Source organism: Oryx dammah, unplaced genomic scaffold (assembly GCF_014754425.2).
Source record: "Oryx dammah isolate SB20612 unplaced genomic scaffold, SCBI_Odam_1.1 HiC_scaffold_5, whole genome shotgun sequence".
NCBI lineage: Eukaryota > Metazoa > Chordata > Mammalia > Artiodactyla > Bovidae > Oryx > Oryx dammah.
Genome location: NW_024070189.1, coordinates 47,160,517 through 47,185,329, shown reverse-complemented (window position 1 = coordinate 47,185,329; position 24,813 = coordinate 47,160,517). Strand labels below are relative to the sequence as shown.

At 50.9% G+C, this 24,813-nt stretch overlaps 1 protein-coding gene across 1 annotated transcript; it reads right to left on the bottom strand.

The window, feature by feature from the left end:
• Nucleotides 1–1,469: 1,469 nt before the first annotated feature.
• Nucleotides 1,470–24,419, bottom strand: SPARC (secreted protein acidic and cysteine rich). Its single transcript, XM_040239548.1, has 10 exons — nucleotides 24,220–24,419; nucleotides 13,437–13,506; nucleotides 12,527–12,589; nucleotides 11,860–11,947; nucleotides 10,368–10,489; nucleotides 8,449–8,569; nucleotides 6,579–6,712; nucleotides 5,424–5,572; nucleotides 3,116–3,264; nucleotides 1,470–2,675 (listed from the first exon to the last, which is right to left on the bottom strand). The coding sequence occupies exons 2-10, from the start codon at nucleotides 13,491–13,493 to the stop codon at nucleotides 2,647–2,649; spliced, it is 912 nt and encodes a 303-aa protein (XP_040095482.1). The 5' UTR covers nucleotides 13,494–13,506; nucleotides 24,220–24,419; the 3' UTR covers nucleotides 1,470–2,646.
• Between the last annotated feature and the right edge of the window lie 394 nt (nucleotides 24,420–24,813).

Below are 24,813 nucleotides of genomic sequence, written 5' to 3'. Positions count from 1 at the left end.
TCTGTGTGTGGTCCATTGCAAAGGAACATACTTCCTGGAACTATTTCTCTGTCTCAAAGGGGAGCCTCAGAACACCAGCCTGAAATATCACACCAGCATGATGGACATGCATGGGCCTTGTAAAATGCTCAGTGGACTTAACGGTGGGCCTTTCCAGAACCAGAGTGTTCTTTTTAAAGGCAGTCTAATCTTGTCTGTTTCTCTGGTTTAAAATCCTCCAACAACTTCCACTGCAAACAAAAAAATAAAATCCAAACTCCTTACATGGCCTACCAGACCTCAGGGTCTGGCCTCTGCCCACCTGTTCAGCTTCATCCAGCACCAGACAGCCCTCAGCCTGGACACCAGCCATGCCGGGGGACTCATGTTCCCCACCCACTCAAGACCTTTGCCTGTGCTGTACCCCGGGCTTGGAATGCCCTTTCCCCGACCCTTCTCCTCTCTCACCTCTGCCCCTCCCAACACTTCATTCTTTTCCTTTGTGACTCAGGTTTTTTCAGGGAAGCCCTAGAACAGCCCTATGCAATAGAACACTCTGTGATGATGAAAATGTTCTGGATCTGCCCTATTCAGTAGGGTAACCGCTAACCACATTTTGCTGTTGAGCACTTGAAATGTTTCTGGAGTGACTGAGGCACTGAATTTTAAATTTTAAGTTCAATCTAAATAGCCAGGCATGGGGAGTGATTACCGGGGAACAAGAGTAATCCTAATTCCTTCTGTGACATACACTGCTGGTTTCTTATATTCTCCCTGCAGTGTGGAAAGTGAGAGTGTTAGTCACTCAGTCCAGCTCTTTGTGACCCTGTAGACTGTAGCCCACCAGGCTCCTCTGTCCATGGGATTCTCCAGGCAAGCATACTGGAGTGGGTAGCCATTCCCTTCTCCAGGGGATCTTCGCAACCCAGGGATCAAACCTGTGTGTCCCTCACTGCAGTGGGATTCTTTACTGTCTGAACCACCAGGGGAACCCTTCAGTGCACCTATCACATATTGTCACTTGTATTTAGTTGGGCATTTTTAAAACCCATTCCTTGTTAAGACTGTAAGTTCCAGAAGAACAAACACTTTATCTGCTTTGCCACAGCTGTGTCTGTAGTACCTGGAATGAGATCAGTCCATAGTAAGTACATCATAAACATTTCTTGTTGGATGGGTGAATGAATGAGTGAATGCTAAGTGAAGGCATTGCTTTCATTGGTGCTTTCCCTAGTTGCTTAGCCCCGGTGCTCTGATAATGAAATGCAATCATGAAAAAGGTCGGCCCCCAGGTCATAAAATTAAAAGCTAAATCCATGCTTATAGGCACCATACATTCCCCGTGTATAAGTAAGCTTGTGTATACAAAAGGGGAATAAGGCATTTGCGAGGCTTTGCATCTATGCATTCACGTGTGGACATGTTGTTATGTCCGCGTATCTCCATGTCAGGAAAATGAGGTCACTAAGACACATGCAGTCACTCAGGGAGGCAGTTTCTAAATCAGTACTTTTTATTTTGAAAGATTTGTCAAACTCTTCACATCGTAGTAAGAGTTTGCATGATTAATAAGAAGCAGCTTTTTCATGAAATGCTTGGAGGTGAACGAGTTCTCAGCCTGTGAGATCCGACCATCCCATTGATTTTGAAATTTCTTTTGATTAATAGAAAAAATGGGGAGGGGAGAAGAGGAGGAACATGCTAGCGACTGAAGGAAAGATCTCTGGTGACAGCCATCCAGATGTGAAAAAAGAAAACAGAAAACCCAAAAGAAAACCAATTTGCCACCTGCCCTTTTTCTGTTTGACCACGTTCTGCACCTCACTCTTGATTTTGGTCTTTCTGGCTGAAACAGCCTCCCTGTCCTGCATCTCCTAAAGGGGGTTTGGAGGGGAACAGCCCTGCAGGATGTGGTGATCCACCTCTCAGAGGTGTGGGGGATTCCAGAGAACGGATGGGCCATGGCTCTGGAAAGTCTGAGCAAGTTGCCTAATGCAAAAAGAAATGGCAGTGCAAAGTGAGGAGGGGAAATGAAGAACTGGGTTTATGTGAGAATTTATGTACTTCCAGAACATAGCCTGTTTCCTTCTCTCAGTCACAGCCCCTGACCACAAGATTCATTATCTGCGGTTCTGGCTGGTGGATTCTGCAGGTCTCTCCCACCACTGACCCTCTGGCCCTAGAAGCAGTCTTGCCAACATCACGTGCCTGTTACTTCCCTTTGTCCATCTTCAGACCACTGAGGGATGACCCCCCTGGCAGCCAATACCCTGAAATAAAATTAACTCAAAGTCTGACTTGGTGAATATTAGTTTCAAACAGAAAAGTAGAAAATCTGAAGGTGCAATGTGTGTTGAAGGCAGACTCGAGCAGATCAAGTGTTCCACCCATGCGCCACCAAGACAATGGGCAGAGGTGCACACAGCAAGAGGAAAGTGGGACCACTAGTGGGTGAGCAAGAGGCTGTGATAGCTGAGTTACAGCTAAGAATGTCGTGACTTGGGTTAAAATGTCTATGTTTAGCACCGTTAATGTATTTGTTTAAGTCTATATTAGCACCTTGACCCCAGGCAGAACGACAAACCATCCAAACATTTTAAACATTGGGGAAAACAGGAGGGGAAAGGTCAAGAGAGAGAATCTGGTTCTGCAGGAGGAGGCGTGGCTTTAGATCACGAGGTCCTTGTCGATGTCCTCTGCAAGGCAAGAAGGAGCAGAATTAGACTTGGGGGCCGGGGTCAATGAGGAAATGCTTCCCATGGAGTTGGCGGATACCACCCATCCCAGGGGCCGGGGGCCAGGTAACCAGTCCAAGGTCACCGAGGGAGTCTATGACTGAGAACTTTGGTCTCCCTCGTCCTTGTCACTTGCGCTGCCAAATTACACGTGCTGTTTCCTGTAGGCGCCTGTCAGTTCCCAAAGCAGTGCTAGACACAGAGTGAGTACTGATGCTTGAAAAGGGAGAAGGAGACACCCGGATGGATAGAGAAGGACGTAAAAGAGCGAGGCCCACCCAGGCAGGGAGAGCAGACAGGAGTTAACCAGGCACAGAGCAGAGATGGACAGGAAGGACAGACACACAGACAGCAGCAAGGAGGGAAGGATAGGACAGTGGATCCTTTGCTCAAACACTCACTCTCCTTGATGCCGAAGCAGCCGGCCCACTCATCCAGGGCGATGTACTTGTCGTTGTCCAGGTCACAAGTCTCGAAAAAGCGGGTGGTGCAGTGTTCCATGGGGATAAGGGGGGCACGCAGTGGGGCCAGCTCGGTGTGAGACAGGTACCTGCAGGGGTGAGGTGGGGAGAGGCTGAGGCTGAGCGAGCCCCACAGCCCTGCTTGGGGAGACAGAGGGAGGGAGCCTGCCCCTTGGGGCTGAAGGAGAGGATGTTCAATGGGAAGCCAGGATCCTGGGTCTACCCCGGCTCTGCCACTGACCTGCTGTGGTTCTGAGCATACAGCATTGCCCAACTCTGAGCCTCAGTTTCCTCCTCCATCAAAGGGGGAGGAGTTGATCATAACCTCTAAAGGGCCCTTCCAGATCTGAGGTCTGTGGGTTCATAACACAGGTCTCTTGGTGCATTTCATTGTTTCCTAACTGGCTAAGACTTGAGGGCACAAACGCTTAAGATATTCAGCGTTTCCGCTATTGGTAGATCAAAATCTGGTATGAAACAACAATGCATGTTTTCTGCAGACACACATTTATACATCTGCAAATGCTCAGAAAAGAGATGAAAAAGATGCATCCAAATGAAGCGAGTACTGAAAAACTTGGAGAGGAGGGGTGGGGTTTCCCCAGCAGTCCAGCGTTAAGACTCTGCACTTTCACTGCTAAGGGCCCAGTTTGATCCTTGGTCAGGAAACTATGATCCCATAAGATGTGTGGCCAGAAAAAAAAAAAAAGGAAGAGGGTGCCGACTTCTTGGGGAGGGAGCGTGGGAAGGGACTGGAATTGGCAGGCGGAGGGCGAGTAGAACATTATCTTTTATGTACTGTGTCCCATGTGAGAGGGAGGCCTTCTGATTTGGCCTTCTGATTTCTCTCCCCGTCTCCTCTGTTCCTGTCCTCCCAGCTGGCCTGGACTCCAGAGCACATGTAGGATTTTTTTCCCTTGTTCCTCAGAGCCCTCCATTAGTTGTCCTCAAAACACTCTTCCCCAAGGACCCCTGGGCCCTCCTATCTGGCCCAGCTCATGGAAGGGATTGGTTGAAGTGAAGCTCCTTTCCCTTCTTTGTATATCAGTGAGGAAAGTGAGCCCCAGAGAGGGGCAGGGACTCAGGCAAGGTCACCGGGCAGCTCTGGGACAAGGAGGCGGGAAGGATGGATCCTCTGACCCAGGCTGCTTTCCCAGATGCAGGGTCCTTGCAGCCCCATCTGGAAGCCTCCCTCCAGGCCCCATCCTTGCTCAGCCTGAGTCCAGATGTTCCCTACTTCCCTCCCCTTCATGGTATGACTCAGATGGATCCCAGCCACAGAAAGAGCCTGGGAGAGAAGCTACAGGCAGTTTCCCAGCACTCAGGAGACCCTAGTCCCCCAGGATCACCCACAGGGTGGGCTGGACCGGGAGGGAGGGTTGAGCCTCCCAGAGGGGAGCAGCCCTGGGCATCCTGTGCAAGCTGAGCGGCCCTCCTCTTGAGCTGCTCCAGGAGTGCACAGCAAAGGAAGGCGGGGGCGAGAGGGGCCGGTCCAGCTTGGCTGCAGACGGTCAGCCCCCACCTGCAACTTCCGGGCACATTCCTTACTTTTTCCTTCCATTGTGAGAAACAGATCACCACCCAGAGAGTGCGCTCCATGGGGGCAAGGGCCTACGTGGCAGTTCTGACTACAGTTAAATCCCCTGCCTGGAATCGTGCTGGACATGTAATAGACATTCAATAAATGTTGGTTCGCTGACCAACTCCCGGCCTATCCCACAGGACATTTACACAGCACTTCCTAACTCATTTCAACATGGGGCAGGAGTGATCAAACCAGGAGCTTGCCATGGAGATGGGATGGGCACTGTGATTGTCTTAAGAACTTTCAAAGCCAGTTTGCCCCATTGGGACCAGGCCTTAAGGCCTTGCTCCCCGACCTCAGCCTTGCCACCCCACGGAGTCTGGCACTCCTTCCCAGCTCCTTCTACCTTGCTGAATGGATACCCAAGGCTGGCACTCATGGGGTTAAGGAGGGGTTTTCAGTTCTGATGGCTTTTGCCTCTTAGGCAGTAAGGAGGGATTGTCTCATGGTACCAAATCCTTTCTACATCCTTTCTCCTACACCTATCCTCTCTGGTGGCAGCCCTTAGGCAAGCTATGGGCCTCCAGGGCTGGGAGCAGCAGAGGCCGCTGAGAAGTCTTCTGACCACATCTAGAGCACCCAGCAGCCCTGATGGTGACTGTCCACTCCAGGGCCAGGCTAGAGGCAGCTCCCCTCCGTGACCCTGAGGTTCTGGGGTCTTACCCGTCAATGGGGTGCTGGTCCAGCTGCCCGAACTGCCAGTGCACAGGGAAGATGTACATGTTGTAGTTCTTCTCGAAGTCCCGGGCCAGCAGTTCCACGGGGTGGTCGCCAGCCTCCAGGCGCTTCTCATTCTCGTGGATCTTCTTCACCTGTGGGAGCAGAGATGCTGTGTGACAGAGGGTCCGGGGAGGCTGTCGGGGCCAGTCAAGGTCCCTTCCCCCGACAGGAAGCCAGAGTAGGCAGAGACCACCCAAAGTCAGGGTTAAGAATGAGGGAAGGAGGACTCCAGGGTTCAGAATGAGGGAAGGTGGCCCAGGGGTTAAGACTCTGTGATTCCACTGCAGGGGGCACAGGTTTGATCCCTGTCGGGGACCTAAGATCCCACATGCTGAGCAGTGTGGCCAGAAAAAAAAAAAAAAAAAGACCAAATGAGGGAAGGAAGTGGTCAGATGAGTACCATCATTATCTCCTCCTCAGAAGCGGAGGCCTGACTGGGGAGTGTGTCAAAAGGCAGCTTCCTGGGCCCTCCTTCACAGAGACGCTGGTTTATTGCGCCTGAGGTAGGGCCCAGGGAGCTGCATTCTATCAGTACTCCTAGTGTCCCTTAAAGGCCACAGACTCAGAAGGAAAAAGGAATAGAATTGTTTATGTCTCGTACTTAACATGGAGCTAAACAAAGTGAGCAGGTCCTTTCATTACGGGACTCCTCAGAGCCTTTAAGATGTGAATGTGCTCTGCCTGCGTGCTAAGTCACTTCAGTCATGTTCGACTCTTTTCAACGCTATGGACTATATAGCTCGCCAGGCTCCTCTGTCTGTGGGATTCTCCAGGCAAGAATACTGGAGTGGGTTGCCATCCTTCCTCCAGGGGATCTTCCCAGCCCAGGGATTGAACCCGTGTCTCTTACATCTCCTGCACTGGCAGGTGGGTTCTTTACCACTAATGCCACCTGGGAAGCCCCTGCAAAAGCCGCATGGAGGAGTCTGTGTCCTAGAGCCTGGGACAGAGGTGCTCGTTGGAGCAGGGATGTGGGCTTACATTTGGGGGCCTAGATCTGGGAATGGGACTTGGGATCTCAGCCAGCCTGGGGCCCGAGGTCAGGGCCAGCTCGGGGTCGAGCAAATACCCTGAGACAGGACTATAAAAGAGCCTTACTCGCAGCTTCTGCTTCTCGGTCAGGAGGTTGTTGTCCTCATCCCTCTCGTACAGCGTGACCAGGACGTTTTTGAGCCAGTCCCGCATGCGCAGGGGGAATTCAGTCAGCTCGGAGTCCAGGCAGGGGGGGATGTCTAGGGTCAACGCACAGGGGTGGTCAGCACAGACCCTGACTCCCTGCCCGAGGGCCAGTGTGCTGGTCAGGCCGCTCTCCCCACCCCAGCCCTTCTCCTGCTGCTGCTTCAGTCTGTGGCCTTGGCACCGGGCTCAGCCTCTCTGGGTCACAGTTTCTTCATACCTTTTGAACAAAGGAGATTGGGAGGGTAGGGGGAGAATACTCTGCAATTGGACAAGTGCAAAGGCACATCCCCTGTTCCCTTGACCTTGATCTCATCTGGGGAGGGAAATGGTTTGCTCCAGAGACTCCTGCTTTTCTGGGTGTTGGGCCCTGAAAACAGAGGCCAGGACCCACCATGATGATGTTGACCCTTGAGAGGTGTTTGAAGCTGGGAGACTGAGGAACAGCATTCACTCAGAGGCCCAGCTTAGCCGGGGTGGGGGTTCAGGTATGCTTAATCACCAGAACATTCTTAGTGATAGGATTGCATCCTGGTCTTTGGAATTCAAGGTGACAAAATGTCGGTCCTGGAGATTTCATCCAAGCCCACCCTCTTGGAATTATTAGAGATCAGTGTGGATAGAAGGGGCTTGCTTAAGGCCACATTATCAGAGCCTCATCCAGCACCAGGGCATGTGGGTGCCAGGGGGCCTAGGGGTCCATCGTTTCCCCCATCCTTGGACCTATGGAAAGTCCCCTCTGTGGTTAGGACCACAGCCTTCTTCACCAGCAGCTGGGGAGTGGAAGAGAACATCTGAGAGGGAAACGCTAGGAGTCGGAGCAAGCGATACGCCCCAGAGAACAGAACAGCCACTTGGCACAAGTGTCAGTCTCACTGCCCAAGGATCCCTGCCAACGTTCCTCCCCTGCCCTCCTTCTCCAGGCCTGAGCCTTCTCTTTTCACATCCACGGCCCTGTAACTGGAAGAGCGGTGCTGACCACAGGAGAACCTGGTTCCCCCTCCTCCACCTTTCTGCACTCTGCACACCTGAAGCAAGTGAGTGGCCCTCCCCAGTGTCATCTGGTGCCAGAATGTACCAGACACACCGTGTGGATGTTGTCTTGGAGGGGAGCAGAGGGGCCCCTGCCTGTCTCAGATGACAGAGAGGCAGACACACTGGAGCAGGAGCCTGGGCCAGCTGAGTCTGCACCTGGGATCACTCCCCAAAGGCCAGGCAAGCCCTGGCATCCCTGCTCCCAACACCTGGCTCCCAGGTTTCTTGAAGCAGGTGCTTAATCATATGTTTTATGCAGGCAGATGGGAATGTAACAGAGTAAAAGGGCCTAGGATATGACAATATTGAGTAACAGGGCCTAAGGGGAACTGACAGAATTGCCTTGATTTTAAAGCATTCAAATGCAAGTATTTTTAAAACACTTTTTAGGCCCAGGAAGAACATCATTTTTGCGTCACAACATTGAAGCAGGAAAGATTGTGGTTAGACCTATAGAAGAACTTCCTCATCATTACAGAAAAAAAGTGAGCTGTCTCGGATGCTAGTGAGAGGCTCCAGAAATCCATCCTGATCCTGTGTTCCCTCCACTGCTCAGTCCTTCCCTGGAGGGGTCCTGAGTACAGATACCAGCTCATAAACAATCATCTCATTTTATAACTGGGATCCCTGAAGCTCAGACAGGGGAAGAGAGGTGCCCAAGATCACACAGCCCAGAGGTGGCAGAGCCAGTAGGAGTGCCAGTTTGGTGCCTCTTCCCCGAGACGGGAGGCTTGGCGGGGCCCGAGGAGAGACTCACATTTGCAAGGCCCGATGTAGTCCAGGTGGAGCTTGTGGCCCTTCTTGGTGCCCTCCAGTGTGCACTTGGTGGCAAAGAAGTGGCAGGAAGAGTCGAAGGTCTTGTTGTCGTTGCTGCACACCTGTCAGCAAAGCAGAGAGCCTCGCCCTCATTCCCAAGCCCTTCGCCAGTGCCGCCACCCATGCCCATTCCAGAGATGGGCACACTGAGGGCCAGGCAAAGAACGTGACTAGCTCGGGGTCCACACGGTGAGTTAGGGGTGGGGCCTGGCAAGGAGCCACTCTCTGGGCTCCTAAGTCAATGTTCAGCCCATGCTGAGAGCCGCTGCTGGTCTCTGAACAGTGGAATGACAGAGTCAGGGCTGAGATATGGGAAAGCAAACCTGGGAGATACAGAAAAGATGAATTGAAGGTGAGGATGAGGGAAAGGCAGAGTACTCAGAAAAGGGTTAATACAGCAGGCCTGGGATTGTTATCCTTAGAAAGGCCTTCTTGTGATGTTGGCCCTTGGCTGGTGTCTGGGAGCGAGGCTGGTGAACAGTTGCCTGCACTGTTAGAAAACTGTCCACAAATGATGCAGGTGTCTCAATTTGCCTGGGTTGCTCACACAAACAGTATGGCTAATGCTGAACATCTCTTTTCCTGCTCAGAGTCTGGAATTTGCGTATATGCTGGGCATGGGATGCCTGTGTGGCCAGGCTTCAACTAAACACTAGGTGCTGAGTCTGTAATAGGCTTCATAGGTCAGAAGCCTTGCTCGTATGAGGCTGCAGTTCATCTTTGTAGCTGGGGAAAGAGACCCTTCATGGCAGGGGGAGAATAAGCAAGACTGTGCATGGATCCCTCCACACTCAGCCTGTACCCAATTCCCTTTTCATCAGCTACATATCCTTAACTATTAGCAGTGAGTGCAAATATGTGGTGAGTTATGTTGGTCCTTCTTGCAAATCTCTGAGCATGAGGATGGCGGAGCAGAGATGCTGTGGGCTGAACAAGGGCTGTGGCAGTAAGGAGTTGTGTCAGGAGGAGAGAAGCCTTGTCTTGAACACCCTGCACATACTTACTGCTTACATGTCTCTGCAGAGGGATTACTGATGGGCACTGGTGACCAGTGTGATAGGGGGTGAAGGGGTGAAGAGGAGGGAAGAGCTGATGAAGATGCTAAAATTTGGACCTCAAAGGGTAAGTTGTACTGGGGAGAGGTTAAAGGTGGAGAGATCAGGTGGAGGTTGTGGGAATGATCCTAGAACTCAATTTGTGGCCCTGAGCTAGACGACCACTAGCATAATGGGTGATATGTATGAGTGCTCAATAAATATTTCCTTGGATGGATGAATGGACAGATGAGTCCTATTGGAGACTGAATGGACAGCTTTGAAAGTTTTTTAAAAATAGTACCTATTGGGTACTTACTACCTACCAGGTATTATCTGACAAATCCCTGCAATAGCTCTATGAGATAAAGTCTATTTCTGGTCCATCTTTAGAGGTGAGAAAACTTGGAGGGGATCAGGAACATAGCTAAGATCTCACACTATCAAGAGGTGGAGATGAAGGTTGATGTCAACCTTTGCTGTGACCCAGAACCCACATGGTTGGACCTGGTGCTTTGCCAAGATTCTCCCACATGAGAAAGTCCCTCATGTGTGTTCCCTTCTGAGTCTCAGTAGGGCTGGAAGCTGGTGGTGCTGAGTAAATTCTTGCCAGTTGCTGGAGAGTCCAGTGACGGTCACTCTCCAGTGACTGCTGGAGAGTCCCAGACCGAGACCCTATCTGGCTGGGTCTCTTGCTGTGACTAGACCTAGCAAGGGGACTTCTGAGCCTGGAGCTGCCCTGTGGGACCCCCCAGGCCAGCAGTGTTCTGGGCAGACGCCCTGAGGGCCGCAGTCCTCACCCCGTGCCCCGTCCCTTGGGCCTCACCTTCTCAAACTCGCCGATGGGGGCAGGGCAGCTGGTGGGGTCCTGGCACACACACATGGGGGTGTTGCTCTCGTCTAGTTCGCACACCTTGCCGTGTTTGCAGTGGTGGTTCTGGCAGGGGTCTGGTAGAGCGTGAGGGCAACGTGGTTAGCCTCACCTGGGCTAGCACGTCCATCCCAACCCAACCCACATGGATCCTTGGATAGAAGTCCTCAGCTCTGGCCCCCACTCGACCTTTGGGCAGCCCTGCGCCCTCCCTTCTCTTCTGCTGAAATCAGCTTGTTGGGGAACAGTTGTCTCAGTCTGGGGACTAGAGATTTGGTCTGAGGTCAGGGCCAGGCACACCTGCGGGGGCTGGGGATTCAGTCTGGGACCCGGGAGCACTGGATGCCATATGGCTCCCCCGAGGATTGACGTAACCGCTGTGTTCTCGGCTGTTCATGGATCAATGACAGCAAGGTATTTCGGAATTCTCGAATAGACTTTCTAGAATGACTTGGAAAGTCGGCTGTTGTCATAGAGCCAGGGAGCTATGCAGCCCAGCAAAACAGACCTGAGTGTCTGTAGCGGAAAAGGGAACAGAGCCCCAGGACCACACTGAACAATAGAGTCTGCCTGTGTCTCGTAAACACCGGATAAGGGACGTGGAAGGGAAGGAACAGGACTCAACAGACGCCCCTCTGCTCCAGTGGATACGCAGGCCCTGAGGATGAGAGCTCAACTAGCCTTTCCTCCTGGTGCTTGACTGGGGTGTCATGGTCTTCCTCTGTTAGACGCCTGCCCTGCCAGGTCCTGGGCAAGGGGGCCTCTACTTTTATCTCTTAGTCCCTCGACAACCCTGGGGCGGGGGTCTACTGTCTTTACCCTTCCCCACAGAAGACATGAGCAAGCTGGGCTCAGAGAAGGTTTGAGGGCTGTCAGAGGACATCGCAGAAAGTCTGGAGGCAGACCTTGGTCCACATCCAGAATTGGGGCTTTAGCCCCTGGGGTACGGTGAGTCTCCATTCTGCGGGTTAGGGATGCTGGACTGCGGGCGGGAGCCAGAAGCCCCAGGTCACGGTTCTCACAGCCTTATAGGAGTTGTGTCAGGCTTCCAGGTTTATTTCCTCGTGGCCATGTGAAAATTAAGTAAGCTTATAAATGTGAAAGCGTCTGGGGCCACCAAGTGACCGGGCGGGACTGGGGATCTCAGCAGGAACCTGAAACCCAAATCTGGAACTAGATTAAAGTGCTGCAAGGGTACAAGGCCACTTCCAGCTTGAGACTTCCTTTCCTGGCACTCACAGCCTGGCTATAAATAGATCTTTCCAGATTCCAGAAAACACTCCCAACCTTTCAGTCAAGGCAGTTTGTCCTTCACAGCCCCTCCCACAGGGATGACCCCACCCTGCGTTTCCTTGGGAAGGAACCTCACACAGGCTTGGCCCACACCCCAGGCCTGGGCGGCAGAGGGCAAAGGCTTGGTGCAAAAAGACAAGGAGAAGGGACCTACTCTCAGCTACCACCTCTTCCTCGACTTCCTCAGCACCCTCATCGAATTCTCCTACTTCCACCTGGACGGGGTTGGCTCCCACGGGTACCTGAGGTGGAGGGAGAAGAGTGAGTCAAATGCCCCATCCCACCCCCAGACCTGGAGGAAAGGGGCAAAGGCTGGAAGGGACTTGCCCGAAGCCTTGGGTACCCACAGGGGATGGGGATAGACATGCTGAAACGGGTGCTGGGTTCAGATCCCAGGAGGCACAAGTGCCAGGTCCCGAATCGAGACTGAAGCTATGGACCCGGAACGCTATGGAGATGCCCTGGAGGCCACCAGGCGTGTCAGGGCAAGAGCGGGTGCCAAGCTCTCTCCCCTTCAGCTGCACCAGGGCAGTCTCCCTTTCATCAGTTGATATTTGGGGAGATCGTGGATGACCATCTGAGAAAAAATGTCACACAATTCAAACAGTAAAAAACAAACTTGGAATCATAGCTCCCACCTATGAGGTTCCAGGGAGAATGTGGGGAGCACCCGGGAGTGTCATCACTGCAGGACCCACAGGATTTCCGTTTGTCCTGTGCATGCACGTGGGAGGGGAACAACGGCTTGCTCGGCAGACCCCGTCTGGATTCCCCAGCGAGCGGATGTTGGCGGAGAGGAGTCTGGGGCCCCCACCACCTACCTCGGCCACCTCGGCCACGGTTTCTTCCACCACTTCTGTCTCATCAGGCAAGGCTTCCTGTTGCTGTTGGGAGGTGAAAATGGGGTTCAGAGAGGTTGGGGCCCAGGCCAGCTTCCCACCACTAACATGCCTCAGCCTGGACCACTGAAGCTGCGGAGCTAGGAGAGAGGCTCACGGAAGACCCCCCGAGGCTGTGTCCCAGGGCCTGCCATGGGTGGACAACTCGGGCACAGGAGAAGCCAAAGATGCTGGCCCTGTGGGGCTCCGGAGCACCGCACTTTGTATAGTTATATCTGGAGTGTCTATCAAAACTCAAAAAGCATCTCCGCAGCTTAGACTCCCATAATGATGGGAGACCAACTGGTCTGATGCAGACCAACTCCCTTCAGATGGGAAAACTGAGACCCATAGGGGATGAACCCTGAATTTTAACAGATGTCAGTATCTTCCCCACAAGTGTGATACTATCATCATCATCATCATTTGGCAATTCCTTCTTGAAGTCAATCTGGAGTGAGAGAAGCAAGATAGCACGTGACTTTGAGGTGCCTGGCTGGCTGGGGCTTCTTTTCCCATCACTCCCATCAGCATCCCCTTCTCTTCTGGAAGTCTTCATATGATAAAGGGCTCACTTCCTTCTAAAACAATCCTAGTCCCTTTCTAGGGAAGCTCTGATCGCTAAACAAGTACATCTTCACATTACATGGAAATCTGTCTTCCCTGGAATCTCCTTTTTATTTTGAGCTTATTGGTTTAAGGGAAAAAAAATCTTAAAAAAAAAAAAAAACAAGAAGACAACTCAAGACGGGGAAGTGCTTGTCCCCTCTGAACATCCAGGGCTGGTAGATTCAATGCCCCTGAGCTTGTGGTGGGAGGTAAGATTAAGAAGATGTGACTTTCAGGTACTCACAGGGGCTGCCAAGGCCCTCCCGGCCAGGCAAAGGAGAAAGAAGATCCAGGCCCTCATGGTGCTGGAAACCCTGTGGGGAGAAGAGAGATGAAGAATTCAGTGAGGGCGAGGTTTCTTGATGGAGAGTTCCTCCTGACACTGAATTCCTGTGATATGCAAGATAATTTTAGATGGTCCATGGTAAACAATAGTGAAAGACAGGGAGAAGGTTGCTTCCACTTGGTTCTCTCTTAATCCTGATGGTATGAGAAAGTCTCAGTTTGGTGCTAACCAGCCTTTAACATCTAACACTCATCTCTCGCCCTTTTGAGCAGAGGGCAGGCCTCTGGCTCAGAGCCTCCGCAGGAAACGACATCCAGCTGGAATTCAGCAGAGTTGTCCTGTCTCCTTTGTGTCTAGTTTAACAGTTTCCTTCTATTTATGACAAAAGTACGCAGGTTTTTCCATTTATGGTAGGGATCTTGTCTCTTTCCTCAGTACATTTATTTAAATTTTTAGACAGTGATTGGACAAAGACAGCTGGTTAATTAATCAAGTCTGGGCAATGCTGAACCAGATCTTGTTCAAGGGCCCTTCAATCCCTGATGTTCTAGGATCCTTTTCTTCCTATACCCCAGACTCTTCCCCTCCTCTTCCTCCTCTCCCGTCTTTCCCCGGACCTCCTTCTCCCTACCCCTCTTTAATAAGAGAATTTAATAGGCAGCAACCCCTTGCCAATTAGAGACAATGAGGCCTACATTCTAAAACAAAGAACAATAGTTTTCGAGGGTAGCCAGTGGAGAATTATGGCCATACTTTCCTCCATTCTGCCCAGGAGGGATGGTACTTCTCTGGATTCTGTGTGGAAACTACCCAAATGCTTGCATATGTTTTGTGTTACCTTCTGTTTCCCCTTCACAGCTAAAAGATGTTAACTGAGATCTAGAAAGTTCTCTAGAAAGTTCTCCCACTCTGGTCACTGCTGAAACTGTCCTCTAGATGCTGACCTCTCGACTCTAACAATCTAATGACTGGAGGCATCTTGGAGTAGAATCTCTGATGATTTGCTGCCAGAATGCCGTCCGTACCAAGGAACTGTGGTGGGGATGTTCTGTTTCTTGTTCTAACTCAATGAACTTCCATTTCCAAATGGCTTTAGAGAGTCCTTCCTTCTACGGCTCAGCTTGCCTCCCTTCAAGCTTCTCCTGGTCTCCTGTGATCATCCATCTGTGCCACACAGAGCAAGCATGCTCCCCTGTGCCAAGCAGCTTTCAGTCCGTGTGGGCAGTGCCCATGTCTCCCCTCACTTGCCCCTGGTTCCTTCCAAGATTTCTCAACTGACCAAGCACCTTGGTGGGAGGTACCCTGGCATCATGGAAGAAACGCTTAGCTTGGAGCTAAATCCCAAGGATTCTGGTTCTGTCTCAATATTAACTTGGTATATTGGTTCAATCCTTCATCCTCTCTAGACCTCAGTTTCCCTCTTCTATTACTTGAGAGGGTTCGACTAGCTGAGGTTTGAGGCAGTAGCCTGAGCCCTTGAGATGCCCTTTAACTGTCCCAAGCACATGCTGGTATTGACACACATCATCCCCTCCATTATCCCCATCTTCACTTAAATTATGGTGTTTGGGTAGCAGAAAGAGGCAGCAGAAGGGAAGACTTCATAATGGTCCTCTATTGGGGTTGAAATAGACACTAAACCTCAGTATTCTATGGCATGTATAAGAAATAAAACCAACAGAAATTTAAAGAAATCAACCTGGGAGCTTGGCTTTGCTTCACGGTGTCCCCAACTCCAATCTGAATGCAGTCTTCCCTTTCCAGGAGGTTTTGGAAATGTTCCTCGCCCCTCCCCCCCCACACAGAGTTGTATGCTTGTCTTCCCCACTCCACTTCTCTCAAGCCTAGAGGGAGAAAAATCTTTCTTGCTTCCCCACTTGGAGACAAAATCAAAACAATGCCTGTACGTGGCTTTGGATGAAAGGAACAGGAGAGAAAGCAAGAATGAAAGGGTTGTCTGAGATCGTTAGAAGTTGAAGGGTCAGAGACTCATAACAGGAATTAAAAAAGTCACCTTGTCTGGGCTCCAATGACAGACAAGTCATACTGTTAGAGAAGCAGCCCAGCTAGGGCTGGAAATGCAATAAGTTTTAAGTTGGAGAGCCAGGAAGACTGGCGTCTCCAGGGTTTGTGTCCTTCATCTGAGCAGAGGAACTGCTCTTCCTCTGTGTCCAGGGAAAGATTTGTGGCTCAGCTCTTCTGTCTGTCCTACCTCACCAGCCTTGCTCTTTCCTGTTGCATGACCCTTTCTGCCACCCCCATCCTTGGTGCTGCAGCCAGAAGAGAAAAGTCGTTCTAGATCTCACCATGCGTTAAAATCTCTAAAGGCCCCACACACTGGCACCATGGCATGCGAGGGCTGTGAGTCCCGTTGTTCCAATGAGGGGTCTGAGGTGGAGAGGGAGGAAGTCAGACAACATTCAGGCCCCTTCCAAGCTGACAAAATTCCTCCTCATGGACTTGGGTTGGGCCTCATAGAGTTTTTCTTTGAGACTGGGGTGGGGATCGGGGAGAAAAGTGGGAAGTAAGTGTTAAGAAAAGGACACACAGTCTTGGAGGAGGAGTTGTTTTCCTAATTTGGGGGTTTTCCCAGTTTTCCCTCACCAGTCCCAACATCCTCTCCATCCAGATCGTTTGATGGGTGGGAAGGGCAGCATTGGACGGTTCTCGAATGTATGACCATACTCCCTGCATACCCATGAGCTCCCTCTCTGAGGTTCTCTAAACCACCGCTGGTCAAAGAGGCCAGGTGCCCATCCTGCAAAGGTCAGGGGGTGCATCAGTAACCCTAGCAAGGTCAGAACACAGGGCCAAACCCCAGCATCCAGGAATGATCAGCTGTGCACACATCCTTTGCCAATCAAACCTAGGTCTGGCACGCCCACCTGGTGAAAATATAAACACCTTTGTATAAATGAGCAGTATTAAATAAAAACTCTGTCTCTCTTTAGTTTGTAATGATGCCTGTGCTTATCCTTTTAAGAATGTTTTCATAATCCGGCATCCCCTAGGGGCTGAAGGCATGTCTTTCCACCTTATAGTACAGAAGAGAGGGCTGAGGCCCAGAGCGGGGAGAACCTGCCCAGAGCCCCAGGGAGTGGGTGGCAGGGCTGAATGAAGACCAAGGCTGCCCCCCTCCGCCTCTGGCCTGCCCTCTGCCTCACCTGCTGTTTCCCTTGGCAGCAGTTCCTCCGCTGGGTGCTCACCTGATGGGGCCCAGTTGGGCTGTGAACTGGCCCAAGGTACCCTGGAGGAAATGAGACTGGGAGGGAGGGCAGCAGGAGGTGTGCTTCCCTTGGCCCAGTGGTCGTCAGATGCAGACTTAGCTCACTCCCACCCCACCACCACCCCTGCCTCCTGTTCCGAACATCCAGTCCTTTCCTTTTGCCTTTATTTGCTCTGGAGATGGCTGAAAACCCATCCCTGGCTGCCAGCAGGACCCGAAGCTGAGGTCACCTCTCCTTCTTTAGAAAGAGTCTGGGGATGGAAAAGTACAGCCGCCCCCTCCTCCCAACACCACCCAAGTTCATCTCCCTTGAAACATAAAGGGCCTCCTGTGGGCTCTCTCTGGACACTGAAAAGTTGCTGAAGGACAGAACTAGGGAAAAATCTTGGAATCATTAAATTTTAGACTGTGGATCTTGGAATCATAGACCCCTAAGGACATAAAGCACAGAATCTGAGTTACAGTCATCAAATCTGATTTGAGTAGAAGAGTTTATGAAGCAATGCAGTCTAATAGAACTTTCTAAGATGATGAAAATATTCTATATCTGCATGTGTAACGTGATGGCTAGTGGCCACCAGTGGTTATTAAACACTTGAAATGTTGCTAGTGCAAATGAAGGGCTGAAGTTTTCATTGTATTTCATTTTAATTAAATTCTACGTAACCATATGTGGCTAGTGGCTACCGTATTAAGACAGAGCTTGCTTTGTCCCTCAGTCATGCCCAGCTCTTTGTGACCCTGTGGACTATAGCCCGCCAGGCTCCTCTGTCCATGGGATTCTCCAGGCAAGAACATGGGAGTAGGTTGCCTTTCCCTTCTTCAGGGGATCTTCCAAACCCAGGGATCAAACTCAGGTCTCCTTCATTGCCAGTGGATTCTTTACTATCTGAGCCTCCAGGGAAGCCCATATTAGACAGAGTGGTTATCAACTTTTATAGAGGCATTATGGCAGAGAGGTAAGCCCAGGGGCTCTGGAGACAGAATATACAGGTTCAAATCCTGGTTCTGCCATAAAGCAGTTGTGTGACTTTCAGAAAGTGATTTTCCCTCTCTGGGCTTCTGTTTATTTTTCCATCTTTAAAATGAATATAACATACTTACCTTGAAAGACTCATGGGTGATTACAAGAGATAAGCATGAGAAGAGTATCTTAAAATACAAAGATCCCAGAATCTTCATTCCCCTTGAAAATCCAGGACAAGAATCCTAGCTCTTTGTCCATGGCCCAGGGAGAACAGGTGCTGGGCTGGAACAAAGGAGGCATTGCTCCTTTCGGTCTCGGGCACTCCAGTCCAGCCTCCACAGGGCACAGTGATGAAGCCAGGCCCCAGGCTGCCCTCTCAGCTGGGCTGCTGACGCAAACCAGACATCTTGCTTCCACCATTTGGCTTACTAACAAGGGTTCTCAAAACACATGTTCCTGGTAAACAAGCCCAAAGAGAGGAAAACAAGTCTAGAGGCTAATAAAGGAACTCGTGAGTGAGCCAGGCCCACCAGAATGCCAGGACTCAGAAGGAGGCCTGAGACGGTCCAGAGAGGTGCCAGTGTGGGCACGTGGGCACTCACACCCCAGGGAGCACACACAGCCACTCAGAGGTGACGTGGACGTCAGGAGCCCTGGGACTGAGTCTTGGCAGTGTTGCCCCCAGCTCACCCTTCAAATCAGGATAGGCTCTGCTACTCCTTGGACTTCACCTAGTGCCACTCCTCTGCACAATGCAGACGTTGTTTTAGATCAGTGGTGTTCAGTCATATAAGCCAGGGAGCCTTTCTCTCAGTGAAGTCTTCTGCAGAAGTCCAAGTTTGGAACAACTGAGAGCCGTTCACTTTTGTTGTACATATGAATGCACTATTATCTATTCAATGAATCAGCTCAAAATAAAAAAAAAAAAAGTGTTGAGATGGGGGCTGGCACTGGGACACTCCCTGAGATGCCTTGGAGAACCTCTAAGTTCTTTCATGAGAGAGTTTGAAGACCTGAGGCCATAGTTCCTAAGGTCCCTTTCAGCCCTGGCGTTCCAAGTCAGCTGAGTCAGAAGCCTATCAGAGGACCACCTTTCCCAGCCTGGCCCTTGACTTCCTGCTTCCACTTCTAACAATTCTTGCTGGAAGGGAAGAAGCTAAGGGAAACATATAGGGCAGCAGTCCCCAATATTTTTGGCACCAGGGACCAGTTTCATGGAAGACAATTTTTCCACAGACCAGGGCAGAGTGGAGCATGTGATTAAAGCGCATTATTGCTATTATTATTACATCAGCTCCACCTCAGATTGTCAGGCATTAGGTCCTGGAAGTTGGGGACCCCTGTTTTAGGGTGCTCAAGCATAGGTTTGAAGAGGTTCAGAGGCAACTCAGAAATAGCCCCAGAGGATGAGACTGGTATCAGTCTGACAGAGGTTCCATAAACACATCTAAGATGCCACGTTTTTGCTGTGGTTAGAAGCCCCAGGGCGGAGCTTCAGGCTCTCCCCGTTGGCGCCCCCTAGGGGCCACTGGTGCATCTGGGTGACCACAAATGGAAGGGATGAGAAATAACATCAAAGTGTCCAGGCTGTCACATCCTAAAGATAGCAAGCAAATCCACGGCACATGCGGCTCCACCTGCCCCTCCTGTGCATGTTGCAGACATTACTAATCAATCATATGACCTTTCCCCCTAAAGTCCAGTTCAGTTCAGTCGCTCAGTCGCGTCCAACTCTTTGTGACCCCATGAATTGCAGCACGCCAAGCCTCCCTGTCCATCACCAACTCCCGGAGTTCACTCAAACTCATGTCCATCAAGTCGGTGATGCCATCCAGCCATCTCATCCTCTGTCATCCCCTTCTCCTCGTTGGACTCAAATCCTAGACACAGTTCTTTTGGCAGCTGCTACCAATGGGTTGGTGGTGTCATGCCAAGCAACACCTCTTTGCCATGCTTCTGATTTTAGAGATAGGAAGACCGAGGATCAGAGAGTGAAAATAATTCACTTGAGGTCATACATGGCAACCCGGTATCTGGGCTGAACTTCCAGATATTCAGAAATATCAAGATGTTTGGGGAATTGTTTATTTTTTCATTTGATTAGTCTAGGATCCTATGGCCATAACTAACACATAAGGGCCCAGAAAGATCCTCAGATGAAATGGGTTAATACCACATTTCTGAAAGAACCCAGCTATAGCGGGAGTTGGTATCTCCATTCCTACTTTGCCTACAGACATCAAGCTCTATAACTTGACAAGTGAGAGCAGAGTTAATGTCCTGTCTAGACATCTCCTGGATAAGAAGGAGGCTGTTTTTCTAAATAATTCTGTCAAGTCACTGGTTGCAGTCACCTTTAGCCACCTCCTGTTGCCCTGATGACAAAGCCATGTGGGCTGTGTCAGGCCATGGCAAGCCAGCAAGGGAGGAAGAGAGGTAACTCTTATCACTTGTTATCCATGGGGCTGTTGGCTACGGGGAGGAGTGTCAGGAGAGTACCAAACTGCTCAAAGGAAACCAACAAAAGAAGCCAAAATGAACATCTGGATGTTTCCAGATGTCTGAAAACTTGGCTCAGACATCAGTTTGCTGCGTGACTTTGAGTTATTTTCCCTTCCCGAGTCTCAATTTCTGTCTATAATATACAGATGGTGCTCAGATGGTAAAGAATCTGCGTGCAGTGCAGGAGACCGGGGTTCAATTTCTGGGTTGGGAAGATCCCCTGGAGAAGGAAATGGCAACCCTGTCCAGTATTCTTGCTGGGAGAATCCCATGGACAGAGGAGCCTGGTGGGCCTCATACAGTCCATGGGATCACAGAGTCAGACATGACTGAGCAATTAACACTCAGGCATCTATCTCTCCACCATGACCTGTAGTTAGGTCTGGCTGTGCATGTCTGTGTGTGGCTACAAATGGCGATTGTGTATTTGCATAAATGACCAATGACCTTGAGGACCACTGTGTGAAGCTTTGTATGCGATGCTGTGTGTCTACCTGACTCAGCATCTGTGGGTTTCAGCCCTTATAGGTGAGGGTCAGAGTTTGCGTATGCATCAGATGGACATCCGAGACTTGTCTGTGAGTCAAGGTATTGCTCAGAGAGAGCCGTGAGTGCATGACCCCCTGTGTCTGCTCATGTATTGAAACATTTATTTTCAGCTGTGCCAGTGGGTGCCTGTTGGTGAAATCAATGTTTATATACTTGGCATCCTCGTGGGTTTGTGTCTGTCCCTCTTTATCCCTGCACACATAGCTACCTGTCTAAATAACGTCAAAAATCAAATATTTTCCTGTTTACCTCACATCCTCAGCTCTTTCCTTTCCTCCACCATCCTTTTCTATTTATAGCTTATTTTTTTTAGCAAGGAAAACTGCTCTTGTGAATAGCAAACCCCAGCCACACAATTGGTTGCCAAGTCTCTACAGATGGATAAAGATTTTAGCAGGGCTATTATGCAATCCAAGTTCCCCTAGCCCCTCTTCTCTTGTTTCCTTTTCAACTAGGGGGACAGGCACTGTTAAAAATGTAGCCTGACTGTTCTTTCTAATGAAAGCAGCACCTGGCAGTTAGGGTCACAGGACTTCAGAGCTGAAAGGGCCCCTGGAGACCCTAGGTTCAGTTCAGTTCAGTCGCTCAGTCGTGTCCGACTCTTTGCGACTCCATGAATCGCAGCACGCCAGGCCTCCCTGTCCATCACCAACTTCCGGAATTCACTCAGACTCTCGTCCATCGAGTCAGTGATGCCATCCAGCCATCTCATCCTCAGTCGTCCCCTTCTCCTCCTGCCCCCAATCCCACCCAGCATCAGAGCTTTTCCAATGAGTCAACTCTTCGCATGAGGTGGCCAAAGTACTGGAGTTTCAGCTTTAGCATCATTCCTTCCAAAGAAATCCCAGGGTTGATCTCCTTCAGAATGGACTGGTTGGATCTCCTTGCAATCCAAGGGACTCTCAAGAGTCTTCTCCAACACCACAGTTCAAAAGCATCAATTCTTCGGCCCTAGGTTAGATTCCCCATTTAACAGATTGGGGAACTGAGTCTGGAGAGGGGAAGTGTCTTTCCAAATGTCACTGTGAGTTAGGCTCAACCTCTGCCTTTGCCTTGGAGACTGGAGGGTGCAACACTCTTGGGAAATATGAAGGTACCCAAATCAAAAGAATTTGGACAATATTTATTTTGCTTAAATGTGCCTATAAGCACTTTTAATAAAGGGAAGTTGTATCCAAACCCTAAGATGATGAAGCTGCCAGACAAAAAAGCAGGGAATGATGTCACTAATTATTTGGATGCCATCAATTCATTCATTCTAAAAACCCATCTCGTTAGGTGAGAGGGCCACAGTGTAGCAAGCTTCTCTGTGTATCATCCCCGTTTTGCCCACACAGTATCCCTTTGAGGTGGTGGTGTTATTGCTTTTTGAACCAAGGAGGACCTGGTTCTCCTTGAACCTGGGGTTCAGAAAGGAGAAGCCATTAGTCCAAGGTCAAATGGCACCTTTGAGGTAGAGGTGGTTTTAAAACTCGGGTCTTCAAGTAGCCTATCCCAGGAAGCAGGAAGCATCTTACAACCCCACAGCTGCCCTGGGGTCCCGGGAGATTGGGAGATCGGGAGAGCAGGACCTAGAATTTGCCCTCTTGGGATGGAGTGGAGTGGGGGACATTCAGACCTACAGAGCCTGATATTCTAAGTGTTCTAGTGTCCCCTCCCAGCCAGCAGGCAGAGACCCTGAAAAAAAGGTTACCGTGGCAACTCGCATTCCTCCTAGAGTGAGTCATAGCAAAGAAGAGCCTTTTGGTGGGTGGGACTTGGAGAAAGTTTCAAAAGTTGATTCCTTCTCCAGGCACCCTCCCTTCCCTCCCCCTCCCTCCCTCAACTCCAGCTCTGGGCTTTGTCGATGTGGCAGCTGATGGCTGCAAGTTAACTCTCTCTTCCCCTCAACCACTCCCATTTCAAAGCTTTTCATCCTCCTGCAAATACACCTTGGCTTCCAGTCCCCACACTCTCCATCTCCCACGTCATGCCCTCTGGCTACCTGGAGGGCATGCGTCCATTTGAGAATATTTTTAAGACTGAAGGCTGTGAACACCCTCTTGGATATTGCCGCTAACTCTGTCTCTATTTCTCTCTGTCTCACACACACAACTGTATATACAATTTTAAGGGGCTTGCAATTTCCTTGAAACCTAGCCAAAAGCTAGTCCATGAATTCTGCTTTAAGAGACCTTCATTGGAAAGTTCAGAGGATGTTGGGCACCCCAAAGACCATTGAGTCCATTCCTCTTACTTTACAGACAGGGAGATTAAGTCCAGGGGAGACATTTACCTAAGATCCCATGTAAAATGTATGTCTTCAGTCTGTCCCCCTACTTCGGATGTGCTTCTCATCCTGCTCTCAGCACTTGGGGCGCACAGAAATTCAACCACAGAGAAAACCCGTTCTCTTTGTGTTCTGCATAGAGTAGCATTTTCTGGAGGAAAACGTGTGCCCCTCTGTTCCTTTTTGGGTGGACTGGGCTTCCTGGAAGACATGCCTTCCCCAAGGCCCCCGTTTCCCCTTGGTGCCCTTAAGGACTCAGGAAGCCCGCTCATGAACCAGCCAGTGGGGCCATAGGTAGGAAGGGCTTTACCTGAAGAAGACCTAACAGCAGCCTGGTGTAGAGTTTGAACTTCTCATGGCAAAGGTGTGGGAATGTCGCCCTGAAACCCTCTCCATCTTGTCTTCTCCCTCCCACTCTGTGCAGCACACCGCCACCACACCCAGTCTCCCGTTGGACCCTGCGCCTCTCTGGACCCTATCGGATATCAGGGGTCTTCAAGTCTAGACACACAGAGGGCTACTGCTGCTGAGTTTCCAGTGTTTACACCCTGGGGAGCCCTGGATGGGAACAATGCCTAACCCCGGACTGATTGTCTGACAGTGCTATTTCAGGCTGAATGGCACCGGAATCGGGGTGTGTGTGTGTGTGTGTGTGTTGGAAGGGGGTGGAGGTTGAGAGGGGAGAAATTCCAGGGCAATAGGAGCCTTCACAGAAGTGCTGATGAAAAGTGAAGACCCTCTCTTATCCCTCCAAAGATCAGTTTATTACTCATGCCAAATCCCTTTGGGAAAACAGAGTGCAAGAACCAAGTCTAGAAAGTTTCTCCTCCTGGAATGGGAAGCAGGGCAGACTCTGGTGGCCCATCCCTCTTGCAGCTGTGCCCAGATCATATTCCCAGGAAAGGAAGAGGTGGCCCCCATTTGTAAAGGCAGCCTCTGAAACCCGAGAGACAGGCGCAGAGAGAGACAGGGAGAAAATACTCTCTCAGAGACAGTCGAATTACTTTCTGCAAACCCAAAGGGGAGACCACATGATCTCAGTTTCACCTGAGGAGTTAACAGGCAGCAAGTCCATGTCCCCTGCCCTTCGGGAGAGCAAGGATGGAGTCCCTGCGCCTGGATACCCCCCAATACAGCTTCTTTTCCTTGTATACAAAGTGAGGAGTGGGCCAGGGTGCAGGGGGTGCAGGCCTAGAGGAAGGACAGGCAGGACAGGGGTCGGACATACCTCAGTGGCGGGCAGGCAGGCAGCAGGCGAGCTCCGGGCAGTCTGGAGGTCTGCAGGAATGTGAGGGGCTTAGAGCCGGGCAACAGGAAACCACTCAGAGCTCTGGGCTGGGTCTGTCTCCCCCTCCACCCCGCGGTCCCTCCTCCTCCTGTGTCTCCTCCTTCCCCTCCCCTCCCCTCCCCTTCTCCCCACAGCCAAAGCTGTCTCGGTCTTCCAAGCCTTTCCTCCTTTCCTCGCGGTGGGCTGTCCTGACCCGCCTCCCAACTCCACCCGCCACATGGGTTCTGGAGCTCTTGCCTAGACAGACTGACCGAGCAGAGCGCTGGGACTGGAAAGGCCAGTGGGAATCACCTAGAACAGCCCCCTCCTCGTTCAGAGGGGGGAAGCTGAGGCCTGCAGGGGGCAAGGGATTATCCACCCAGGGTTCCCAAGGGGAATATCCAGGCGCACGTGTCTGGAGTGTCTGACCAGTATCTTTATAAGAGCTCCCTAGCATCAGGCAGTGCTGAGGAGGGCAGAGCCCTGCGAGGGGGTTGTATCTGTGGCAAAGGCAAGGCCAGGACTTGCCTCTGTACAGACTGAAGAAGCTGCCAT

Excerpts from the sequence above, each read along its gene's own strand:
- SPARC (XM_040239548.1), bottom strand. The coding sequence starts at position 13,493 with ATGAGGGCCTGGATCTTCTTTCTCCTTTGCCTGGCCGGGAGGGCCTTG. Across the intron at positions 8,570-10,367 it reads CCATCGGCGAGTTTGAGAAG|GTGTGCAGCAACGACAACAA; the intron begins GTGAGGCCCAAG and ends CTTTGCTGACAG. Across the intron at positions 5,573-6,578 it reads CCGAGAAGCAGAAGCTGCGA|GTGAAGAAGATCCACGAGAA; the intron begins GTAAGGCTCTTT and ends CTGCTCCCACAG.